Source organism: Chrysochloris asiatica, unplaced genomic scaffold, assembly GCF_000296735.1.
Source record: "Chrysochloris asiatica unplaced genomic scaffold, ChrAsi1.0 scaffold00169, whole genome shotgun sequence".
In the NCBI taxonomy this organism is placed as follows: domain Eukaryota; kingdom Metazoa; phylum Chordata; class Mammalia; order Afrosoricida; family Chrysochloridae; genus Chrysochloris; species Chrysochloris asiatica.
Window position 1 is genome coordinate 1753754 of NW_006408687.1, and position 23864 is coordinate 1777617.

The 23864-nt window shown below is 37.7% G+C and overlaps 3 protein-coding genes across 3 annotated transcripts in view; all 3 read left to right on the top strand.

The window, feature by feature from the left end:
• CXCL6 (chemokine (C-X-C motif) ligand 6) overlaps positions 1–1156 on the top strand; it is a 14167-nt gene extending 13011 nt beyond the window's left edge. Inside the window, exon 4 of the mRNA XM_006871591.1 lies at positions 1021–1156. Within this exon, the coding sequence (XP_006871653.1) occupies positions 1021–1156 (136 nt within the window). The remainder of the gene's footprint in view (positions 1–1020) is intronic.
• Positions 1157–9387: 8231 nt separating this feature from the next.
• Positions 9388–10405, top strand: PPBP (pro-platelet basic protein (chemokine (C-X-C motif) ligand 7)). The gene is made up of 3 exons (XM_006871592.1): positions 9388–9508; positions 10000–10135; positions 10303–10405. Exons 1-3 carry the CDS (start codon positions 9388–9390, stop codon positions 10403–10405), a joined length of 360 nt encoding a protein of 119 aa, XP_006871654.1.
• An 8283-nt stretch (positions 10406–18688) lies between these two features.
• On the top strand, positions 18689–19417 carry PF4 (platelet factor 4). The gene is made up of 3 exons (XM_006871593.1): positions 18689–18803; positions 19100–19214; positions 19330–19417. The coding sequence occupies exons 1-3, from the start codon at positions 18689–18691 to the stop codon at positions 19415–19417; spliced, it is 318 nt and encodes a 105-aa protein (XP_006871655.1).
• The last annotated feature ends 4447 nt before the right edge of the window (positions 19418–23864 follow it).

Consider the following 23864-nt stretch of genomic DNA (forward strand, 5'->3'; position numbering starts at 1 on the left):
CTAAATTCAGGTGGGATAAATTCAAAGTCATATTTTGGTTTTGCTGTGCATGGGGTCATTATGAGTCTGTTCCGGCTCGATGGCACCTGACAACAACAGCAACGAAGAGTGATACTGAAAACATATTTGTATTGATAGATCACTACTTTAACAAACTGTCCAGGTTTTTATTATCCCTGGAACGCATAGTGGATTACACGAGCTGGGCTGTTAACCACAAGGTCAGCAGTTCAAATCTACCAGTGATTCTGTGGAAGAAAGATGAGGATTTGGACTCCTTAAAAAAATTACAGTCTTGGAAACCCTATACAGGGTCTATATAAGTCGGAACTGACTCAGTGGCATACAACCACCACTACCACCCAGTTTCTTCTGTAAGGAGCTGTGGTAGTGTAGTGGTTACCAGTCAGGCTGCTAACCTCAAGATTAGCAGTTTGAAACTACAAACCATTCCATGGGACAAAGATGAGGCTTTCTGCTCCAGCCTCAGAAAACCTTTGCAGGATCCTAAAAGTTGTAACCTACTCCTTGGTACACCACCACCACCACCAGTTTTTTAGGTACATATTGTTCTTATGACTAACTTGCAAATGATAACACTTCTTGCAATGATAACAGAAAGATTCGACAGATGTCAATTCAAAATGGCCACCTTGACAGCAACTAACAACAGTTCAAAATGTTCTACATAAGGCAGAGTTAATTTACGTCTTAATTTTAATGGATATTGGTCCCCCAATGTCTCCAGATACTTCTTTAAAAATAGCAAACAGATAAGTTCTGCTTTGGGTCTTAGAAAACTTGACAGCTTCCTGAATGACTCTGCTGTTTATACAATGACTTAAAGGAAAAATATATAAACTAACTAACCATGAAATGTACAGTATGACAGTGGAAGAGTTATAAAAAGACTATCAGATTATTTTAAAACCCAAGAACTTCTAACATACATTTAAACCATAATTTCGTATAAGCAAACTGCTTTTGGTAACTTATTTTAAGATCCCTTTGTTTCACCAGTTTAACAGTATCTGTATTGTTTCTCATCATGGAACCCATGCAAATGACAGTAATAGCAGCTAATTGTAACAGTAACTGTCATGATGCTTGTAGTAGCAGCAGTAGTAGAAGTACTGATAGTGACATTTATACCTGATTGCACAGCAAAAATAAGTGAAGTCTCACTTTTGTAATGTAAATAAATTACTAAATCACACAACAAAGAAAATGTGTAGTGTCTAACACTTGCTGTTGAGTCAGTTCTGGCTCATAGGGACTCTGTATAGGGTTTCCAATGAGTGGCTGGTGGGTTTGAAGTGCTGATCTCATGTTTAGCAGTTCAATGCTTATCCTACGGTGCCATTGTGGTTGTTGTTAAGTGCTGTTGAGTCAGTTCCAACTCATAGCTACCTTGTATAGAGTTTCTAAAGAGTGGCTGGTAAGCTTGAACCATTAACCTTACGGTCCAGTGCTTATCCTGCAGTGCCATGCTAAGACTCCAGGTTGCCATCAAGTTGCTTCCAACTCATAGAGATCCTGTATAGGATTTCCATGGAGGATGCTTAATCAATATCTTTTGAATAAATGAAACTAGCAAAAGTTTCCTTACCTCAAATGCTGATTAATGAGCTTGTGAAATTTTAGTGAGTCAAGAAATTTGTTAATGCTTCCTAATGAACCTTCCTGGATATGCTTCTGTTGTGACAAGAAACATTTGTTGATAAAGACAATTATTTGATGCTATTGTGCTCTATGCCTGTCTCTTTCCTGAAACCAACCAACTCAAATAGCATCATTATTTCAGAAGAACTTCCTTATAGTTTCCCTAAAAGAATTAGGTGCATTTGAGAAATCTTACTAAGCAAACCAGGAAATAAATGTATATGTATGTGGAATAAAATGTGTCCTGTGAAACCAATATGATAAATACAGTGAGTACTATGTTTGTGGAATTTACAATACACCAAAAAAAAAAAAAAAAAGGAATAATGCTATAAATATATCTTGCTCTGGTAAATTGTTCTGAGTTTACATTTGAATACAGAGATTTCTGACTTGTTATTTAAACATTTCAAGTACTAAAATTATGTAAACGTATGAAGTCTTCAGCCTTGAGAGAGATAACCTTGCTTATTCTGTTTATTGATGAGCTTCTCTCTGCAATTCAGTCCACAGTACAGTACTTCAGAAGATAATAATTTTGAACTAAAGTTTTCCTTTAGGCTTGCTTCTTAGAAGGTGCCCCAGTGGCACCATGGATATGTGTTTGACTGCTAACTGAAAGGTCAGCAGTTTGAACCCACTAACTGCTCCACAGAGAAAAATGGGGTAGTCTGCTTTCATAAAGATTTACATCCTGTGGGGCAGGTAGTTCTCCTGTGGCCCATAGGGTCCGTATGAGTCAGAAATGACTTCACACCTCAACTGTTTGGTGTTTTGATATTGTTTCTCAGAATAGGAATTGGAGGATTGGAAAGGTGGAAAACCATCTTAGTTGAACATTTTCTACTTCTAGACTCTGTTATCAGAAGCAAAAACAGGATGGTGAAAAATAATGAATACATTAAAAATAATACAGGACAAAAACTTAACTAGGGATGTTCTTTTTGTTAAGTGTCGTTGAGTCGGTTGCGACTCACAGCCATGCTGAATAGGGTTTCTGAGGAGTGGCTGGTGAGTTTGAACCACTGAACTTGCTGTTCAAACAACCTTTTGGTTCAGTGCTTATCCCTACAGCATCATATCAGGACTCCAGTAACCAAGAATACTCAGTAACTATTAAGCAGCAAGAAAATTGACTCCCAGACTTCTGAAAAATGGCTGGGAAAATTATTTTTGATAAAAAGTAACTTTGTACATTGAATATTTTCAGAGTTCCTTCTAGAATTTCAAAAATAGAAACAAAAATCAGAAGTTAAAATGGGAATGCTAAGTGATTTTGTGTTTAAAACATATACGATAGCTGTAGTAGGAAAAGAAGTTGACATGGTCTAGCTATGTCTTTCCCATCCTTTCACACTAGCCTTCCAACTTGTCTTTATCTCTGGTGTGGGCTTTGGTCTGGGAACTGCAGCTGATTAAAGAGAAAAGGGAAACATTCCTACATGTTTATTGATTTATTCACTAATATTTCTTTGGACCTTCTGTGGATTGCATATCCTGCAGGCTATAGGATTTATGAATCATTCAAAAGACATTGTGGACATGCCTCAAACTTCCGAAGTATGCAGTCCAGCTGAAGAGGTAAATCGTAAGGCTGGAACAAAGATTGCTACCAGACAATAACACATATAAACCAACATATAATGTATATGCCATGGTATGTATTACTGTGGGGTTCAGTCTATATATGTACATTTGAGACTAAGACCAAATCAGGGTCTGAGAATTCAAGAATAAAACTTCTATTGCAATTTGTCATAGTACAAAACTGGAATCACCTTCAACATCATCAATAAGATGAGAATTGAAAAATAATGGATCATGTCCCAGAATGTCATGTAGCTATTTAAAGTAACAGACAGAACTACAACTAGGTAGCATGAAAGGATGCCAAACACATATTATTGAGGGGCAAAAGCAAGCTGTGTAACAATCTACATAAAATAAAAAATAGATATTATGCCTTGCATTTTAGAGTATACTAAAATGGCAAAAGCAAGTAGTTTATTTTAAAATGCAAGAGAGAATGACTTTTACATCTAGTTTGGGGATGAAATTCTAAAGGAAAATACATTTGAAAGTCAGAAAAAATCCCACAGGCTAACATTCTAAATCATTAATATTACATGCAAGTGAAATTTTGCTTAACTCATTCAAAAGCAGTTGCAACAGTACATTGACAGAGAACTGCCAGAAATTCAAGCTGGATACAAAAGAGAAAATGGAACTAGAGATATCATTACTAACATCAGATGGATCTTAGCTAAAAACAGAGAATACCATAAAGATATTTATTTATTTATTTATTTTGCATTATTGACTATGCAAAGACCTTCAACTATTTGGATCATGACAAGCTATAGAAACATTGTAGAGAATGAGTAATTTGGAACACTTAGTTGTACTCACAATAAGCCTGTAAGTAGATTAAGAGGCAGTCATTCCAACAAATCAAGGGAACACTGAATGGTTTATTATCAGGAAAGGTGTGCCCCAAGGTTGTATTCTTTCACCATACTTATTCAATCTCTATGTTAAACAAATAACCCAAGAAGCTGGATTATCTGAAGAAGAACTTGGCCTCAGTATTGGAGAAAGACTCATTAACAACCTGCTATATTCATACAGTATAACCCTCCTTGCTGAAAGCAAAAAGGACTTAAAATGCTTACTGATGAAGATCAAAGATTGAACTACACCTCAATGCAATGTCAAGAAGACAAAAATCCTCATACAGGAGTAATAAATAATATCATGATAAATAAAGAAAAGATTGAATTTGTCAAAGACTTTATTTTGTTTGGTTCCACAATCAACATTCATAGAAACAGCAAAGAAAACAAACAAACAACATGTTGCATTAGGCAATCTGTTGTATCAGACCTCTTTAAAGTGTTCAAGAGGAAAGACATTAGTTTGAGGGCTAGGTGCCCTTGATACAAGCCATGGTATTTTTTCAATAGTCTAATATGCATGTAAAAGTTGGACAATGAATAAGGAAGACCAGAGAAGTACCAGTGCATTTGAATTATAGTGTTGGAGAAGAATATTAAAAGAACCATGGACTGCCAGAAGAATAAACAAATCTGTCTTAGAAGAAGTACAGTCAGAATACATTTGAAAAGCCAGGATGATGGAACTTCTTCTCTCATACTTTGGACATGTTATGAGAAGGAACCAGTCCTTAGAGAAGGACAATGATTGGTAAATTGGAGGGTTAAAGAAAAAGAGGAAGACAGTCAAGGAAATGGATTGACACAGTAGTAGCAGCAATGGGTTAAAACATAGCAATATTGTGAGGATGGTGCAGGTCTGGGCAGTGCTTTCTTCTATTGTGAATAGGGCCACTATGGATTGAAACCAATTTGACACACTTAATAAAGGAGCTCTTGTAGCGTAGTGGTTATGAATTGAGCTGTGAACTGAAAAGTCAGCAGTTCGAAACTACCAGATGTTCCTCAGGAGAAAGATGAGGCGTTCTGCTCCCGTAAAGATTTACAGCCCCGGAAACCCTGTACAGGGTCACTATGAGTCAGAACTGACTTCACAGCACATAACAACAACAACAAAAACAACACAACAATGAACAAAATGTGCCTTTGGCCATGCCTTGTGTTGGTTCTGACCCACAGCAGCCCAGTATTTCTAAGAAGCAGCTGGTAACCTTGACCCACTAACCTTGAGGTTCAAATGACTTTGCATCCTGGTGCATTAACCCACAGTGCCACACCAGGAGGAGAGCCTCATATTTTATCCACATACTCTAAACCAATTCCAATATCTACCAACAACTGAGATAAGAGCTCAACCACTCATCTGTCAATTTGTCATACTGTGGTGGCTCACATATTGCTGTGATTCTTGAAGGTATGTCAGAGATGTTTTAAATACCAGCATGGTCACCCATGGTGGACAGGATTCAGCTCAGCTTCCAGAGGAAGACATACTAGGAAGAAAGAGCAAGGGACTACTTCTGTATTTGAATTCTTAATTGCAAATATCTTTTTCAAACAACATAAAAGATGACTATACACAAAGACCTAACCTGATGGAATATACAGAAATCAAATTGACTACATCTATGGAAAAAGAATTGTGGGAAAGCTCCATATAATCAGCCAAAACAATGCTAGGGTAGATTGTAGAGCAGATCATCAACTGTTCATATGCAAGTTCAGGCTGAAGTTAAAGAAAATGAAAACAAGTCCACAAGAGCCCAAATATGACCTTGAATATATTCCAGATGAATATAGAGATCATCTGAAGAGTATATTTGATGCATTAGGCACTAAAGATCAAAGACCATAAGAATTGTGAGATTTCATCAAAAATATCATACAGGAAGAAAGCAATAAGTCATTGAGAAGACAAGAAAGAAGGAAAAGACAAAAATAGATGTCAGAAGAGACTCTGAAACTTTCCGTCATAGAGATGGTAAAGCAAATGGAAGAAATGAGGAGGTAAAAGAGCTGAATAAAAAATTTCAAAAAGCATCTTGAGAAGACAAAGTCAAATAGTATAACAAAATGTCCAAAGACTTCAAGTTAGAAAACCAAAAGGGAAGAACATGTTCATCATTTCTCAAGCTGAGGGACCTGAAGAAAATATTCAAATCTCGATTTGCTGTGTTGGTTTTGTACTGTACTGCTTACGATTCGGACTGTTAATCTCAAGGTCAGCAGTTCGAAACTACCAGCCATTCTACAGGAGAAAGATGAGGTTTTGTGTTCCCATAAAGACTCGCAGCCTTGGAAATCTTATGCAGAGTCGCTATGAGTTGAGACTGACTCCACAACACACTACCACTACCACCATGGGCAAAATATTGAATGATGCAGGAAGCATCAAAAGAAGATGGAAGGAATACACACAGGCACTCACCAAAAAAAAGTGGTTGAAATTTAACTATACTAAGAGGTAGCATATGATGAAGAACCAATGACATTGAAGAAAGAAGTCTAACATGCATTGAAGGCATTGGCAAGGAACAAGGCACCAGGAGTTGATGGAATACAAATTGAAATTTTTCAACAAACTGATGAAGCATTGAAGGCACTCACTCATCTATGCCAGGAAATTTGGAAGACAGCTACCTAGCCAACTGATTAGACAAGATCTGTATTTGTACCCATTCCAAAGACATGTGGCCCAACAGAATGCAGGAATCATTGTTGTTGTTGTTAAGTGCCATCGAGTCGGTTCCGACCCATAGCGACCCTGTACAGGGTTTCCGAGGTAAATCCTTAAGGGAGTAGAAAGCCTCATCTTTCTCCCGCGGAGCGGCTGATAGTTTCGAACCGCTGACCTTAAGGTTCGCAGCCCGATTCGTAACCACTACGCTACCAGAGCTTTTATTATTAATATTGCATGCAACTAAAATTTTGCTAAAGATAATTACAAAATGGATGCAATCATACATTGACAGAGAACTTTCAGAGGTTCAAGCCGGATTCAGAAAAGGACTTGGACGACAGGATTTCATTGTTGATGTCCGATGGATCTTGGATGAAAGCAGAGAATATCAGAAAGATGTTTACCTGTGCTTTATATACTATGCAAAAGTTTCTGAATGTGTGGATCATGACAAGCTATGGACAACAATGTAAAGACTGAGTATTCCAGAACACTTATTTGTGTTCATGAGGAACGTGCACATAGACCAAGGGGCAGTTGTTCAAACAGAACAAGGGAACACTGAACGATTTAAAATTAGGAAAGGTGTGTGCCAGGGTTGCATTCGTTCACCATACTAATTCAATCTGTGTACTGAACAAATAATTCAAGAAGATGGATTATATAAAGAAGAACATGGAATCAGAATTGGAGGAAGACTCATCAACAACCTGCAATATGCAGATGATACAACTTTGCTTGTTGAAAGTGAAAAAGATTTAAAATATATACTGATGAAGATCAAAGACCACAGACAATAGTATGGATTGTACCTCAATGTAAAGAAAACAAAAATCCACACAACTGGGCCAATAAACAACATTAAGATTAGTGGAGATACAGCGAGGATCATTCCCACCCCCTCAATACACAGGGTAGACAGGGATGGATAACTTGGACATTGGCTACCTAAAATGGGGGGCTACAAAGGCAAGAAATGACTGCCTTACAAGATTTCAAGAGGGAGCCTAGATCCAGAGGGTGCAGAGGAAGGTAGAATCTCTACTGAGTAGTATCCAATCTGTCTGTGTGGGGCTGAAGAAAGGCACTCATGTGGCACAATAGTGAATAATTGTTATCAGGACTGATTGTGAAGGTTGGAAATGTAAAGGTAGACATTTTGCAGCAAAATGAGGGGAATGTTTGACTTTGCAGTCAGGAGTGGAGGTCCCTGGAATCATCAAAGGAGAAGAGTGGAGTGCGGGACCCTACCCAGAGAAGCAGCGATGTCAGAGATGGAGGCAGAGATGGTGACATGGAGCGATGGAATGGCTGGGGACTCTAGATCCAGAGAAGGAGAGGGGCTTTGTGTTGACGACCATGGGTCAGGCTAGCTGATGATGAATGGAGGGGATTATAATCATGGCAATGAAACTATATACTATAAAATGAATGTAAAACTAATGTTCTCCCATGTAAACTATCACATAATTCACAAGAAAACATTTAAAAAAAAGATAAATGGGGAAAAAGATTGAAGGTGTCAAATACTTCATTTTACTTGGATTAACCATCTATGATCAAGGAATCACACGATGTATGCAAATCTGCTGCACAAGATCTTGTTAAAGTATTAAAGAGCAAAGGTGTCAGTTTGAGGGTTAACATCAGCCTGACCCAAGCCATGGTATTTTCAATAACCTCATATTCATGTGACAGTTGGTCAGTGAATATGGAAGACCATAGAAGAATTGATGCATTTGAATTATGATGTTGGAGTAGAATATTACAAGTACCACCAACTGCCAAAAGAACAGACCAATCTGTGTTGAAAGAAGTACAACCGTGATGCTCCTTGGAAGCCAGGATGGCCAGACTTCATCTCTCATACTTCGGACATATTATCAGGAGGCACCAGTCCCTGAAGAAGAATATCATGGTTGGTCAAGTGGAGGGTTGAAGAAGAGGAAGACCCCTGACAGTATGGATTTGCACAGTGGCAGAGCAATTGTCTCAAGCGTAGAAATGATTGTGTGGTTGGTGCAGGGCCAGGTTATGTTTCATTCCATTGTACATAGGGTTGCTATGAGTCAGTGCCAATTCCGTGGCACCTAACCACAACAAAGGTAAGAGTAACTATTTATTTAGCAACTCTTCAAGTACCACAGGTTTATGTTTTCAGGTGTTTATAAAGTGTCTAATATGCCTAAAATTTCACTATGGCAAAGTTATGAATTATTTTTACATAGTTATACAAAGAAAATACTGATAGTATTTCAGTCTATTTCTTTCCTTCTTAAATAGAGAGCTTATATACATTCATATAAGGAGATGGATATTAAGAAAGGGAGAATGGGAGTATGAAGGGAACCAAAAAGTGCAATTTAACCGGAAGTCTAATTTTCCTGGTGCTTATCTGGGTTGGGTACAACTCAGCACCCTAAAGTATCATTCCATGGCCTCATCACTCCTCCCCTTTCCCTTCTTCCTCATTGGCCTTGAGGGTGTGTGTATAAAAGCCTGAAGAGTCACTCAGTTGGTGACTTCTAGGCATCAATTCACCCTCACACTGAGATCTCCTGGCTCTGGGAACCAACTAGCAAAATCTTCACCATGAACTTAAGATGCAACACTGCCTCTTCCTGCATCCGTGCCAGCCCATTTGGCATCCTACAGGTGTTGCTGCTTCTGTCACTGCTCCTGACCGTGCTAATTCCCTGCACCAGCCAAGAAAGTAAGAGACACTTGGGGAAATCTTAAGGTTGAGGTCCTGCTTCCTTTGAGTGTGACTACCTCTGCAGACAAGACAGTCTTGGTGCTCCTGGGGTTGGAGAATATGATTATACTAATAACTCTAAAAGTAGCTATATTTGTTGTTATTATTGTTGTTGTTAAGTGCTGTTGAGTTGGGTCCAAACTCATAGTGATTCTGTATATGGTTTCCAAAGATTTTCTGGTGGGTTTGAACAACCGACTGTGCCATTCAAACTGACCTTGTGTTCCTGCGCATTCTCCTGCAGCGCTACACCAGGACTCCTATACTTAGTGGTCAGTTAACAAGTGTCAAACCTTCTTCTACATTTAATAAAGACTTATTATTAATAATAACCTTATGAGATAGGTAACTTATCTAAATTTGCAAATAAGGGAACTGAGGAAACAAATTCATAGATAAGATGCCAAAAGTATTTGTGGTCACTAATACAGTTACAATTTCTACTCCAGTTAACTGTGCAGAAAATGCATTGCATGTTGAACTGCGCTGCATGTGTGTGAAGACCACTTCTGGAATTCATCCCAGTTATATCAGCAGTTTACAGGTGGTCAGGGCAGGAGCCCATTGCCACAAACTGGAAGTGATGTAAGTTCTTGCTTCTATACTGTTTTCTCATTAAGGAAGACCTATACCTCCATCCTCTACCTCCAACCTCACACTCTTCTCCACCTACACTATTTTCTCCAGTCCCACTGATTCTTTCTGATTGTTAATCCCTGGTACTTATAGACAATTCTGTTCTCTCTTTGCAGAGCCAATCTGAAGGATGGAAGAAAAATCTGCCTGGACCCAGAAGCTCCCAAAATCAAGAAAATAGTACAGAAAATTTTAGAAAGTGGTGGATCAACTGCATAATTTGCCCATTTTCTGCCAAAAGCTTTATCTCCAAAGAAGTATGGGGTTACAAAGTGTTGGATTGATCCAGGATACCTATTTTTACTATATGAAACTTTGAATATATTTACCACTTTTTACTCTTATTAAGCTGGCTAAAAGTTACTTTAGCGATGATGGAAGTAAGTGACCCTAGTTTCATGATATAATTACATAGCTTAGCACCCTTACTCTTGGTTAAATATGTGTTTTGTTCTTTTTTATTTAAAAATTTCTAATACATTTGTGGATCAACATATCTGGCCTTATACAAAATAGACCAAGAAAATTAAAATAATTTATAATGGTCAAAGATAGTAGAAATCACACAGTATCCAGCAAAGTTGTTCAATAAATGTTTGTTAATATCTTTAGGGACTTATTAGGCTTATTCAATGTCTGGTTTTAGGACATCTTGCTTCAAATTATTTTCTGAAAGATATTTATAATGTTTGTTTTAGCCCTCAAACCCTAAAAATAATAAAGTTTTAGAGTGTGAATCTGTAATCAGTGGTAATTTCCTCTAAAATAAACATATACAATAATAGTACAATAAATAATAATGATGAAAAGATATTAGTATACTTTACTAAGCACTCCAGTATTTTCTGAAAAAATGGGAAAATGACAATAGGTTCTACTTGATGTTAAATGTTATACTCTGGTATGTTTGCATAGAGTTTCATTAACTTAATATCTACATGTATACAATTCTAGTATTAGAAACATCTTTACACATCAGTATAATTGTTGTTTGTTGTTAAGTGCTGTTGAGTAATTTCTAACTCATAGTGATCCTGTATACAGTTTCCGAGGAGTGGCTAGTGGGTTTGAATTGCCTACCTTGTAGTTAGGAGTCTAGTACTTACTCTACAGTGCCACAACTTAAAACTTTACTAGACTACTTATTTTTTTTCGTTTTAATCAACAGATGTACATTCATTTCTTAACCCCTAAAACTTATGCCTACAGAATTCTTATAGAAGTATTAATAAGAGAAATAAAATTTTGCTTTATTTTCATATAGTATTAATTTTCCAGAGAATTGTTAAGAAAAAAAAAATTCAATTCCCTTTTTTCATACTAATATTTTATAGTATGGTCAATAAAACTTATTAATTTATGATTTTTACTACTTTTAATGTAGTATAATGAAAGATAAATTTGTTAAAGCTTTTTATATGCCAGGCATATTGAGTGTTCTGCAGTCATGATTTAATTATGCCTACAAAATAGCTATGATCTGGCTAAGAGTATACTTTATGGAACTAAAGTAACTGGGTAACCTGGTTCTACCAGTTACTAGTTATGTAACTTTTGGCATATTGCATGACTTCTTTGTGCTTTAGTTCCTTTGTCTCAAAAACGGAGGTAGCAATATTTCCTATTTCATAGAGTTGGTGTGAGGGTCAAATGAAGTTACATATTCAAAGGATTTAAATATTGCATGGCATACAATAACTCAAATATAAGTGTCAGTTGTAAAGCAATACACCATACTGGGGATGCATCAGCTCCATCAGACCCTGTTTTGCTGCCCCCAAATCTAACAGACATTACACCTGAAGTGCATGGCACTCTCATATTATCCCCAGTTTTTAGATTGCTTGGATTGCTCCATAGACATCATGTTATTCAGATCAAAGTCTGAACACAAGATAACACATGGAAAGTACCTTTCATTATTTATAACAAGAAAGAAACTGTATATAACAGGCAAAGAGTCTCACTGACTCAAAAGCTGTCCAGGTGGTGATAATGACCCTTCCAAACCTACCCCCCATTTTGTGTTTTGGATAAGGGCCTCAAATAGGACACTCAAAGCATATGCCAAGCCCATGTGACTTCCAGAACTCTGTTAGTAGATATAAAGAACTCTTTGACATAGCCCTCTATCTGGCTTAGTGGATGAGGGACACAATAGGAGCCCACATATTGCAGGTCTCCCCTGGTCAGATAGATCCACTTAGGTGGACTATAAGTTTAATGCTACCATATGCTAGCCATAACACCATAGCTGAGGAGACACAGAAAGAAGGAAGCCTTCCAAAACATTTTAGAACCAGGAATAACCCAGGGCTGAACACAATGGACCCAGTTATATTAATACCCCTTAGGCTACTTGACTAATTATATATTTTTAACCATATTAACAAACTTCAAGTCTCAATGGTAATGCTTGTTTGTTCTGATGCTTACTGCATCATGCTGCTGACTGACTCCCTATAGAGGAGGAGTGGTTAGCCCAGAATTGTATCTTTTTAATGCTGCTAACAAAAGTCCTGTTGATTCTATGGGTTAAGCGTTGGGTTGCTAACCACAAGATTGACTGCAAACTCACCAGCCAGTGTGCAGGAGAAAGATGAGGCGGTTTGTTCCCATAAATATTAGCGCTATAGTCTCAGAAGTCCTATTATGTTCTATATATAGCAAATTTCAAGCGTCACTGAGGGAGGTGTTTTGTTCTGAAAACACTAAGGTGCACACAGAAGGAAGAACAGAGAAAATCGTAGCCACCTGGATTGTCCAAAACACTTCATCCTCAAACTAGTTGTTAATTGCCGTAGAGTTTAGAGTAGGTTCCAACTCATAGGAAACTGACTCAATGGCACTTAACAACCAAGTGTCTTTTATTTTTGTGTACATATAATAAGTTATTCTTTTTAGATGCAGAGAAAGACCGGTTTAATTGACACTCACCATACCGTGGATTCCTTTACACTATAAATATTGAAACAAGGATTAAGTCTTTACAAATCCAATAAACGGCTTTCATATCCATGACTCCTACTCCTATCCTTTCCCTCTACTGCTTATCCAATTTGAGACCTCAGGTTTAGTTCCATGAACACTTAGAAATTATATGTTTTGTATAAGTCATTGTATCGGATGCTAGATATAAAAAACATAGGTAGCAGAAAATTTTAGTTGAAGGGAACACTGTCTACTGGGAGATATTGACAAGTTAAAAAAACAATTACAACTATACATATAAGTAAGGAACTCTGGTAGCGTAGTGGTTACGAATTGGGCTGCTAATCTCAAAGTAAGCGGTTTGAAACTACCAGCAATTCCATGGGAGAAAGATTAAGCTTTCTGCTCCTGTAAAGATTTATAGCCTGGGAAACCCTATACAGAAATCAAATTGACTACATCTGTGGAAAGAGACGATGGAAAAGTTCCATATCATCAGTCAAAACAAGGTCAGGGGCAGATTGTGGAACAGACCACCTCATCATATGCAAATTCAAACTGAAGCTGAAGAAAATGAAAACAAGTCCATGAAAGCCAAAATAGGACCTTGAATATATCCCACCTGAATTTAGAGATCATCTGAAGAACAGATTTTATATATTGAACACTAAAGACTGAAGACCAGAAGAGTTGTGGAATGACATCAAGAACATCATACAGAAAGAAAGCAAAAAGTCATTAAGAAGACAAGAAAGAAGGAAAAAATCAAAATGTATGTCAGAAGAGACACTGAAACTTATTTCCAGAGTAAAGATGCTAAAGCAAATGGAAGAAATGAGGAGGTCCAAGAGCTGAATAGAAAATTTCAAAGATCAGCTCAAGAAGAATAAGTCAAATATTACAACAAAATGTGCAAAGATCTGGAATCAGAAAACCAAAAAGAAAGAGCATGCTCAGCATTTCTCAAGCTAGGGGAACTGAAGAAAAAACTGAAGTCTCAACTTTCGTTATTGAAGTATTCTCTGGGCAAATTATTGAATGATGCTGAAAGCATCAAAAGAAGAAGGAAGTAATACATAAAATCACTGTACCAAAAGGAAATAGTTGATGTTCAACCATTTCAAGAGGTAGCATATGATCAAGAGCCAATGATACTGAAAGCAGAAGAAGTCCAAGGTGCATTGAAGGCATTGGCAAAGAACAAGGAACAGGGAATTCATGGAATAAAAATTCAAATCTTTCAAGAAAGTGAGGTGGCACAGAAGGCACTCACTCATCTCTGACAATAAATTTGGGAGACAACTATCTGGCCGGATGATTGGAAGAGATCTGTATTTATGCCCCTTCCAAAGAGAGGTGACCCAACGGAATGAGGAAATCATCAGACAAACTCTTTGATATCCATGTGAGTAAAATTTTACTTAAGGTAATACAGAAACAGCTACAGTCATACATTGACAGAGAACTTCCAGAGGTTCAAGCCAGATTCAGAAGAAGATGTGGAATGAGGGCTATCGTTGCTGATGTCCGATGGATCTTGGCTGAAAGAAGAGAATATCAGGAAGATGTTTACCAGTGCTTTATTGACTACGCAAAGGTTTTTGATTGTGTAGATCATAACAAGCTATGGACAATATTGCGAAGTATAAGTATTCCTGAACACTTAATTGTGCTCATGAGGAATCTGTACATGCACCAAGAGGCAGTTGTTCCAACAGAACATTTGAACATTGAATGGCTTAAAATAAAGAAAGGTGTGTGACAGGGTTGTTTTCTTTAACCATACTTATTCAACCTGTATGCTGAACAAATAATCCGAGAAGCTAGATTATATGAAAAAAAGAGCATAGCATTGGAGGAAGACTCACTAACAACCTGCAATATGCAAATGATGCAACCTTGCTTGCTGAAAGTGAAGAGGACTTAAAACATTTACTGATGAAGATCTAAGAGCCCAGCCTTTGGTATGGATTGCAACTCAATGTAAAGAAAACAAAAATCCTCACCACTGGATCAATAAAAAACATTCTTATCAAGGGAGAAAAGATTGAAGTTGTCAAGAACTTCAATCTTCTTGGATCAACTATCAACAGTCATGGAAGCAGCAGTCAAGAAATCAAATGATGTATTTATTACATTACGCAAATCTGCTGCACAAGACTTTTTTAAAGTATTGAAGAGCAAAGATGTCAGTTTGAGGACTAAGGTGTACCTAACCCAAGCCATGGTATTTTCAATAACCTTATATGCATGTGAAAGCTGGTCAGTGAGTAAGGGAGACTGTGGAAAAATTGATGCTTTTGAGTTATGGTGTTGAAGGAGAGTATTGAAAGTGCTATGGACTGCCAAAAGAACCAATAGATCCGTTTTGGAAGAAGTTCAGCCAGAATGCTCCTTGGCGGCCAAGATGGCCAAATTTTGTCTCTCATGCTTCGGACATATTGTCAGAAGGGACAAGTCGCTGGAGAAGGATATCATGTTTGGTAAGGTGGAGGGTCAGAGAAAAAGAGGAAGACCCCTAGCCAGATGGATTGGCAAAATGGCAGCATCAATGGGCTCAAGCCTGGCAACAATTGTGCCCAGGACTGGGCAGTGTTTTGTTCTGTTGTGCAAATGGTTGCTTTGAGTTGATACGGACTTGATGGAACCTAAAATCAACAACAACATGAGTAGTAACCAACTCCATGGCATATAACTCTCAACACAACTATACATGTATGCAGCACATGCTAATATAGAAGCATATACCAATTACACATAGTAACAGACACATGAATTAGCCAAAGCCTCCTCTTCATTTCATCATCTTCAACATTTATTTCACCAATTGAGCTACTTTGTATTAAGTCCCAACTAGTGTAGTAGAACAGCTATTATTATGCTTTCTAACCTCATGTTATTGCTGTTAGATGCTGTTGAGACGGTTCTGACTCATAGCAACCGTATGCACAATAATATGAAATACTATCAGGTCCTCCACCATCCTCACAATTGTTACCTTTGAAGCCAATGCTGCTACCAATGTGTCAATCCATCTCCTTAGGGGTCTTCATTTTTGGCACTGACCCTCCATTTTCCCAAGCATGACGTCCTTCTTCAGGAAATGGTCTCCCCTGATAGTATGTCCAAAGTATGAGAGACATCGTCTTTCCATCTTTGTTTCTAAGGAGCATTCTGGCTGCACGTCTCACAACAAAGATTTGTTTGCTCTGGCAATGTACTGTGATGTTAAATGTGGTCGACCCTGTATAGGGTTTCCAAGGAACAGCTGGTAAGCTTGAATGCTGACCTTGCGGTTCAAAGCGACCTTTCAGTCTAGAACATTAACCCACCGAACATTAACCCACATTTTAATATTCTTTCCCAAAACCATAACTGAAATGCATTAGTTCTTCATTGGTCTTCCTTATTCATTGTCCAACTTTCACATGCATATGAGGTAATCGCTGTTGAACACTTTAAAGAGGTCTATTGCAATGCAATATATCTTTAAATTATTGACTGCTGTTTCCATGAGTGTTCACTGTGGATCAAAACAAAATGAAGTTTTTGACAACTTCAGTATTTTCTCCATTTATCATGATGTTATTTATTGGTCCATTCTAACCTGAATAGAGCTTTCTGTTTAGGGAAAGAAGTAGTTTTATACACTTTTAAACTTACATGACTGTAGATAGATAGATAGATAGATAGATAGATAGATAGATAGATAGATAGATAGATAGATAGATAGATACATAGATACATAGATAGATACATAGATACATAGATAGATACATAGATACATAGATACATAGATACATAGATAGATGTGTCATGATATATATATGTATGCATATATATTGGTGAAGAATATTAAGTGTTCCACAGACTACAAGTAGCAGAAGAAATCTGGCTCGGAAGATCGACAGTGAGAATGCTCCTTAGCAGAGGATGGACAGAGACTTCATGTCATGGTCTTTGGACATGCTATTAAGAAGAGCCAGTCCTTAGAGGAGGACATCATACTTGGTTAAGTACAGGTTCACCACAAAGGAAAAACAAAAAAGTCCTTCAGTGAGATGTACTGATACTGTGGCTACAATTATGGACTCAAGCATAGCAATAAATGCGAAGACAGTGTTGGACAGTGGTTTGTTTGTTTTTTTCTGTTGTGCATGGGTCACTATGAGTTAGAGTTAATGACACCTAACAACAACAATGTGTGTATGAGTGTGTGTGCATATGTATTACCTGCGAGAAATAACAAATAAGAAAAGCAAAGAGTGTTGCAAGATAAAACAAAGGAACACGATCACATTTGGTTGTCAGGGAAGGCCCTTTTGAGGAAGTGATATTTAAGCTGACGTCAGGAATATGACTAGGACTTTGCTAGCTGATGAAGAGAAAAAAACATTCCAGACTGAGGAATTAAAAAGCATATCCCTGCAGAAGTCTGGCCCTGTTAAGCATTAGTTTCATGGAGCAGGGTCTGGAGGCCAGTCGTTCACCTATGTTAATGAAACTGACATAGAGTCTCTGGATTTGGGATGAGGGTGCACTTTATCCTGATAAAGAACAAAATTCATTCCTTTTCAGGAAGCTGTTTCATGTTGATGTCTCCACCTTTCTTGTGCAGGGTTTTTTGCTCAGCTCCACCCTCATCTCCACAACCTTTCCATATATTTGTACTTCCAGATGCAGTGTACTCCTTCAGAGACCCTCTTAAGGCTCCCACCACAATGCAGCCCGTTTCATCCCTGTTCTAGATCAGAGTACAGCAGCCATTGACAACAGTGGCCTGCGTAGCCCCCATCCTCTCTTTTATCATCCAGAGCCTCCTGACCTCTCTTTTATCAAGATCCAGGGACAATATATTTTTTTAAAATAATGCATTTTTGTAATTTTGTAATTTGTAATTTGTAATTTTGTAATTCTTCAATGAGTGAGAATAAAGGAGCATGATAAACCCCCTGGATAAATGACTTATATAATGAGATAGCTGCATACCGACACTGGGGAGGCATCCACAGTCAGGGGGAATTTGGTAGGGGGTCATCCCTAAAGACCAAATTCAACTTTTTAATTGTTGAAAATAATTTCAAACAGTACACTCTCAATACACATATCCAACAAATTCAACTAAATATTAAATAAATGAGAAAGCAATAGTTTCTACAGGTAGTCCTTGGTAAACGCAGGTGGGAGTTAGGAATGCAACGGAAAATGTCCTGAAAATATATGCAGTGTTAATGTGCAGCATGGTGTCCAAGAACTTTATTATTACACATAACAAAAAAAATACACATCTTAGTTCAAGTGCTGTTTCTGACTCCTAAATGTGTACACAAGGATCCTGTTAGTAGCTAGGAGCCAGAACAGCAGAACACCAGCTCTTTTTGTTTGTTTAATCTTAGCTGGCCAGCACCCAGCTCCATTTCAGAAGTGTCTATAATTGTGCACCACAAGCCTCCACCCAAGACTTCCGGAGTGGACTAACAGCAGAGATAAAATAGGCCAGCAGCCACTTGCCTGCAGAGCTCCTGCCTTGACGACCCCTGAACGCGCTGATCTGACTGAAACCTCTGTGACATGAACCAGCTAAGGAGCACTGGCACGTGGCATACCCCGTCTAGTTTGGGGCTACTGTTCCTGGGGCTGCTGCTCCTGCCAGCTATGGTGGCCTCTGCCAGCGACACCGGTGAGAGCAAAAGCAAAGATGGGAGGGATTGGAGAGGTAGGGAAAGGGACTGGGAATTCTTGGGGTTTCAGAGGAGTCATTAACCACTAGTGATAAGAACTAAATAGACATGGTGCCAAGAATTGTAGTGAGTCAGTACAACTTCTTTCTGAGGAACGTATGATATGTGCATAAGGAAATGAAGTCTAAATGCAAGTATAAAAGATCTTTAAATTGTTCTTAACTATTCATGGAGTTTCCACTTTTCTCTCATCCTTGCACCATTATCCCAACCCTGCACCTAACAGATGACCCTGCTGCAGAAGACTCAGACCTACATTGCCTGTGTGTGAGGACCACCTCCACCGTCCATCCCAAGCATGTCAACAGCCTGGAAGTGATCAGGGCAGGGCTCCACTGCCCCAAGGTTCAACTGATGTGAGTCTTTGCACTACTGCATCTGTGCCCGTTCTCTGTTCCCTCTGCATGCCCCTGCTTGCATTTAGTCCACTTCAAGCAGGAGGACTGAAAACTGTTCTCTTTTCCCTGGCAGAGCTACCCTGAAGAATGGAAGGAAGATCTGCCTGGACCAGCAGGCCCCCATCTATAAGAAAATAATCAAGAAACTTTTGAAAAATTAGCTACTATCTACCTAAATCTGTATGTTTGATATATAACATTTTTTTCACTTTTAGTTTAATTCTGCAAGAATCTTTCAATGTTTACATTATCCTTCAAATACTGAATAAACAAAATAACTCAAATTGTTATGTTTAAAAATATTTCTTGATAATAGAGCAAAGCAGTAGTGTGTATACTGACAGTTTCATATAAGAAAAAATTCCAAAATTTTATGGAAAAAAAAATTTTTGAAGGAAGATTTGGTTTAGCAGATTGGTTTTCCTTGGTGTTGTATGTTAGCAGATACAAAGGTACACATCTTACATTTTAGCTCTGCTTACTTGGCATTTTCACTTTTAGTTTACCTTATATTCTGTCACTCATAGTATCTTTTTAAAGCAGATAAAATATTACTTCACTGACTAAAATCTCCAAGTTCTAAACTCCTTAGCATGTCACATAGCCTTTGCCACATTAACTTCCCTCCCTGAGCCTTTGTCTCTTCATCTGTGAGATGTCCGTTTGGAGTACTAAGAAGGACACTTAAAAGAGTGACTGGAATAAGTTTCTCATATCAAATGGACCTTTGATGGAGAAAATGTTGTAAATGGGGTGTAGGTGGTAAGATAATTTGTTTTCTTATTTAGCTTTTGCTGGGTCTCAAACAACACTTAGTTGTTTTCAGTAATTAGTAGATAAGACTTAAAGGACCACAACAAAGTCAACCAATGTAGATGTCTTGTTAATCTTCACTTGAGAATTACCTTGATGAACCACAAAGCTGGTGGCTCACACCCACCACTGACTTGATGGCACTCAAGAACAACAAACAACAATGTGCTTTAGGATAGGCACTGGTGGTTCAAACCCATCAACTGCTCCTTGTAAACCTATACTGATCACTATGGGTTAAAACTGACTTGATGGCACTTAACAGCAACAACAACTATCCTGAGAATATTCATGGAGTGACAAAGATTGAATGTACTTAAACTTTTTTTTTGTTTTGCTAGCTGAAAACAGTAAGCAGAAAATGACCACAAACTAGGAACTTGCACTGCATAGTTTTCATCATAACAAAACCACCAAAGGATACTTTGTTCTTGGAGATTGTTCTGCATTTTTATTGTTCGCTCCTTTTCCTTCCAATGCCTTTGTAGTAAAACCAGTTTCCTCTTCAGTGCATAGAACATTGAGGGTCAGCTGGTTTTAAATACATGTTTTCTTATTAAAAGACAATGAGTGCCCGTTATGGATAACAGAAAATATAAAGAAAAATAAAGAATATAGAAATATAACCAAGAAGCCAGACTCCTCCCTCACTTTTCCACTTTTTGCTTCTCTATCCACCTCCTCCCTCCCACCCCCTACAGATCTACAACACCACACAGAAAGTTTAGGTGCAGATAGTTTGTTAAGACAAATGGTTGCACTCCCAGCAAGATGGCAGATTAGGTTAACATGCTATATAGATCCTCTACAGTAAAGGCATGAGAAACCAAATAAAATAGACACAAATGATAATACTGTAGTCCCAAATTTCAAAGGAAAAAAAAAAAATCGAGAAGTGGATTGACTACAGACTAGGAAAAGAAGCTGAACAAAAGCTGTGAGAGAGGAGGCAAACAGGTGAACTGACGCAATGCAGCCATTTTGAATTTACAAGATTTGTCCCATTGATAAAGTGACTTGACAACACAATGGCACTCTGGTGGTTGACCATGAGAAGGCTGGATCTTTCCTTGTTCCCCACACCCTCCTGGTAACCAGAATCATGGCCAGTCCCCACTCTCACCTACCCACTGTCTGGTGACATCCCTGCCCACCCTGCATAGCCTCTGCTTGGCTTGAGGTTGGAGCTGCACTGGGTGCAACTCCCCTTTATATGGAGGGACTGGACTCTCCCTCACTAGATCAATAGAATGCTCAGTACCAGGTCCTGGTCACTCCTTCCATAACCAGCAGCCTGCACCCACCTGCTCCTGTGCCAGAAAGAGTTTGTTCTGGGAACAAGCACCCTGACCTAAGCCACCTTCTGAGTTGGCACTAACCACTGCCTAACCACAGACAACTTGTAGACCTGCAGGAATTCAATATAGGACATGTATTCTATCCATCAGTTCAAGCTCACCAGATGCTCCTCGGAAACCCTATATAGGGTCACTATGTGTCTGTGCCAACTTGACAGCACTTAACACAATGACATTCCACCACCACCACCCTACACACAATTCAGGGCCTCCTTGGATGACAGAGGGTGTTGACACATAATGGATTCCCTGTTTCCCACAATTTTCTCTTCTCTGGATACTTCCCCTTCCCTGGTTTCTCCTTTCTTCTTTTTTTGTTTTCCTTTTCTTTCCCATCCCCCCTTTAAAAAAATCCTTTCATTCTGCTTTTCTTTTTTCTTTCTCTTCTTCCTTTCTCTTTTCATTTTCCCTTCTTTCCTTTAGGCTTTTTCATCTTTGCTTTTTTCTTTACTATTCATTTTCTCCTTTTTTTCCTTTACCTTCTTTCTGTTTTATCTTTTCTCTTAGATTTTGTTCTTTACTATTTGTTTTCTCTTCCCTTGTGCTTATTGTATTTTTCCTTTCTTTTTCCTCTTCTCTTGTTTTTATTTTATCTCCCTTTTTATTTAGTCATTGCATTTTATTTTCTTCTAGTTATGTGGCTGCTTTGCCAGTTTGTTTCTATTTTACTATTTTCCTTTTTGCTGTTGTATGTTTTTGTCTCTTGTTTGTTTTTGTTTTGCTTTGCTTTGTTTTCTTCCCCTTTGCCCACTCAGTGAAAGATAGCAATCATGCACATACAGTCCAGTAACACCCATCACGTGTTCAGCCCCACTTATTGAGTCAGGGCTACTATTCATGCCTATATCACCCAATCATAGATATAGTAGCCAATACTAGTCAATCTTGCCCTCAACTGTGCTTCACAAACAGGAATAGAAAACTGTACATACATTCATATTATCACCATACCCATCAGGAGACAGCTGGTGACTGCCTACGCACATGCCAACATGAAACAATCAATTGAAACCAAATACAACAATACCACATGTTTCAGAGAAAACAGACAATTTCATTCACATGAATACACAAGACAGGGTGTCTCAAGTAAATGTCTACAATACAGAGCTAGAAGAACTTTCTGAGGAAGAAATATTATTGGAATTATATTAAAAATTATATTAAAATTTCAGAAGAATTATATTTAGTTACCTTCAATTGAGAGAAAGATCAAGAAAGTTATAGATGAAACCAAGGAAAACACAAACAAAACATCAGAAGAATTCTGGGAAGTACTACAAGAACAAATAGACAAAATAAATAAAAACTTAGTACCATGTAAAAATAGGAAAATGAAGTGCAGAAGATTAATCTTAAAATTTTAGAAGTACCTAATATATTGAAAGTGAAAAGGAATAGAAATAAATCAAAGGAAGGCTGAATTAGTGAACTTGAAGACAAATTTCTCAATTCTAATCTGTTAGAGAGGCAATCAGAAAAAGAACGAACAAATCTGAAGAAAGTCTAAGAAGTATGAGGGACACCATCAAGAGAAATAACTTATATATGATCAGAATTCCAAAATGAAAAGATAATAAAAAAGCACAGAGAAAACTTTCAAAGAGTTGTTATAAGAAACCTTCCCTACACCTTGAAAGATAAGAACATATGCATTCAAGAAGCTGAACAAATTCCAAACAGGATAAAAGCTAAAAAAAATCACCAAGACATATCATAATCAAATTCTCCAAAACTAAAAACAAGGAAAAATTTCTGAGAGCAGTTTGGGAAAAACAAAAAGTCACCTACAAGGAGAATCAACGAATCTAAGCTCTGATTTCTAAACAGAAACCAAGCAAGTAAGAAAGCAATGGGATGACAGATATAAAACTCTGAAAGGAAAAAAAAAAAAAAATGCCAACTAAGTATCATAGGTTTCCATGGAGTTGCTGGTAAATTTGAAACATTGACCTTGTGGTCCAGTGAATTATCCCATAGCGCAACACCATTCAGCAAAATTGCCCCTCAAATATGATGGCAAAATTAGGACATTTCCAGATAAATAAAGCTAAAGGAATTTGTAGCAACCAGACCTTAAAAAATAGTAAAGGAAGCTCTTTAGACAGAGAACCAACAATAGTAGATAACAACTTGAGATTAACATATATGACAACACCACCCAGAAATAAACACAGATATAGAAGTATCATAAATAAACAAATCTACATGACAAAAAACACCACTGATTTATAAACTTTTAATTCTTTTATATAAAGGTTAATTCTTTTAACCTTGATCACTGAAAGTGAAGAGGACTTGAAACATTTACTTATGAAGATTAAAGAGCACAGCCTTCAATATGGATTGCATCTCAATGTCAAGAAAACAAAAATCCTCACCACTGGACCAATAAACAACATTCTTATCAATGGAGAAAAGATTGAAGCTGTCAAGG

Excerpts from the sequence above, each read along its gene's own strand:
- PPBP (XM_006871592.1), top strand. The coding sequence starts at position 9,388 with ATGAACTTAAGATGCAACACTGCCTCTTCCTGCATCCGTGCCAGCCCA. Across the intron at positions 9,509-9,999 it reads TCCCTGCACCAGCCAAGAAA|TTAACTGTGCAGAAAATGCA; the intron begins GTAAGAGACACT and ends TTTCTACTCCAG. Across the intron at positions 10,136-10,302 it reads TGCCACAAACTGGAAGTGAT|AGCCAATCTGAAGGATGGAA; the intron begins GTAAGTTCTTGC and ends CTCTCTTTGCAG.
- PF4 (XM_006871593.1), top strand. The coding sequence starts at position 18,689 with ATGAACCAGCTAAGGAGCACTGGCACGTGGCATACCCCGTCTAGTTTG. Across the intron at positions 18,804-19,099 it reads TGCCAGCGACACCGGTGAGA|AAGACTCAGACCTACATTGC; the intron begins GCAAAAGCAAAG and ends ACCCTGCTGCAG. Across the intron at positions 19,215-19,329 it reads TGCCCCAAGGTTCAACTGAT|AGCTACCCTGAAGAATGGAA; the intron begins GTGAGTCTTTGC and ends TTTCCCTGGCAG.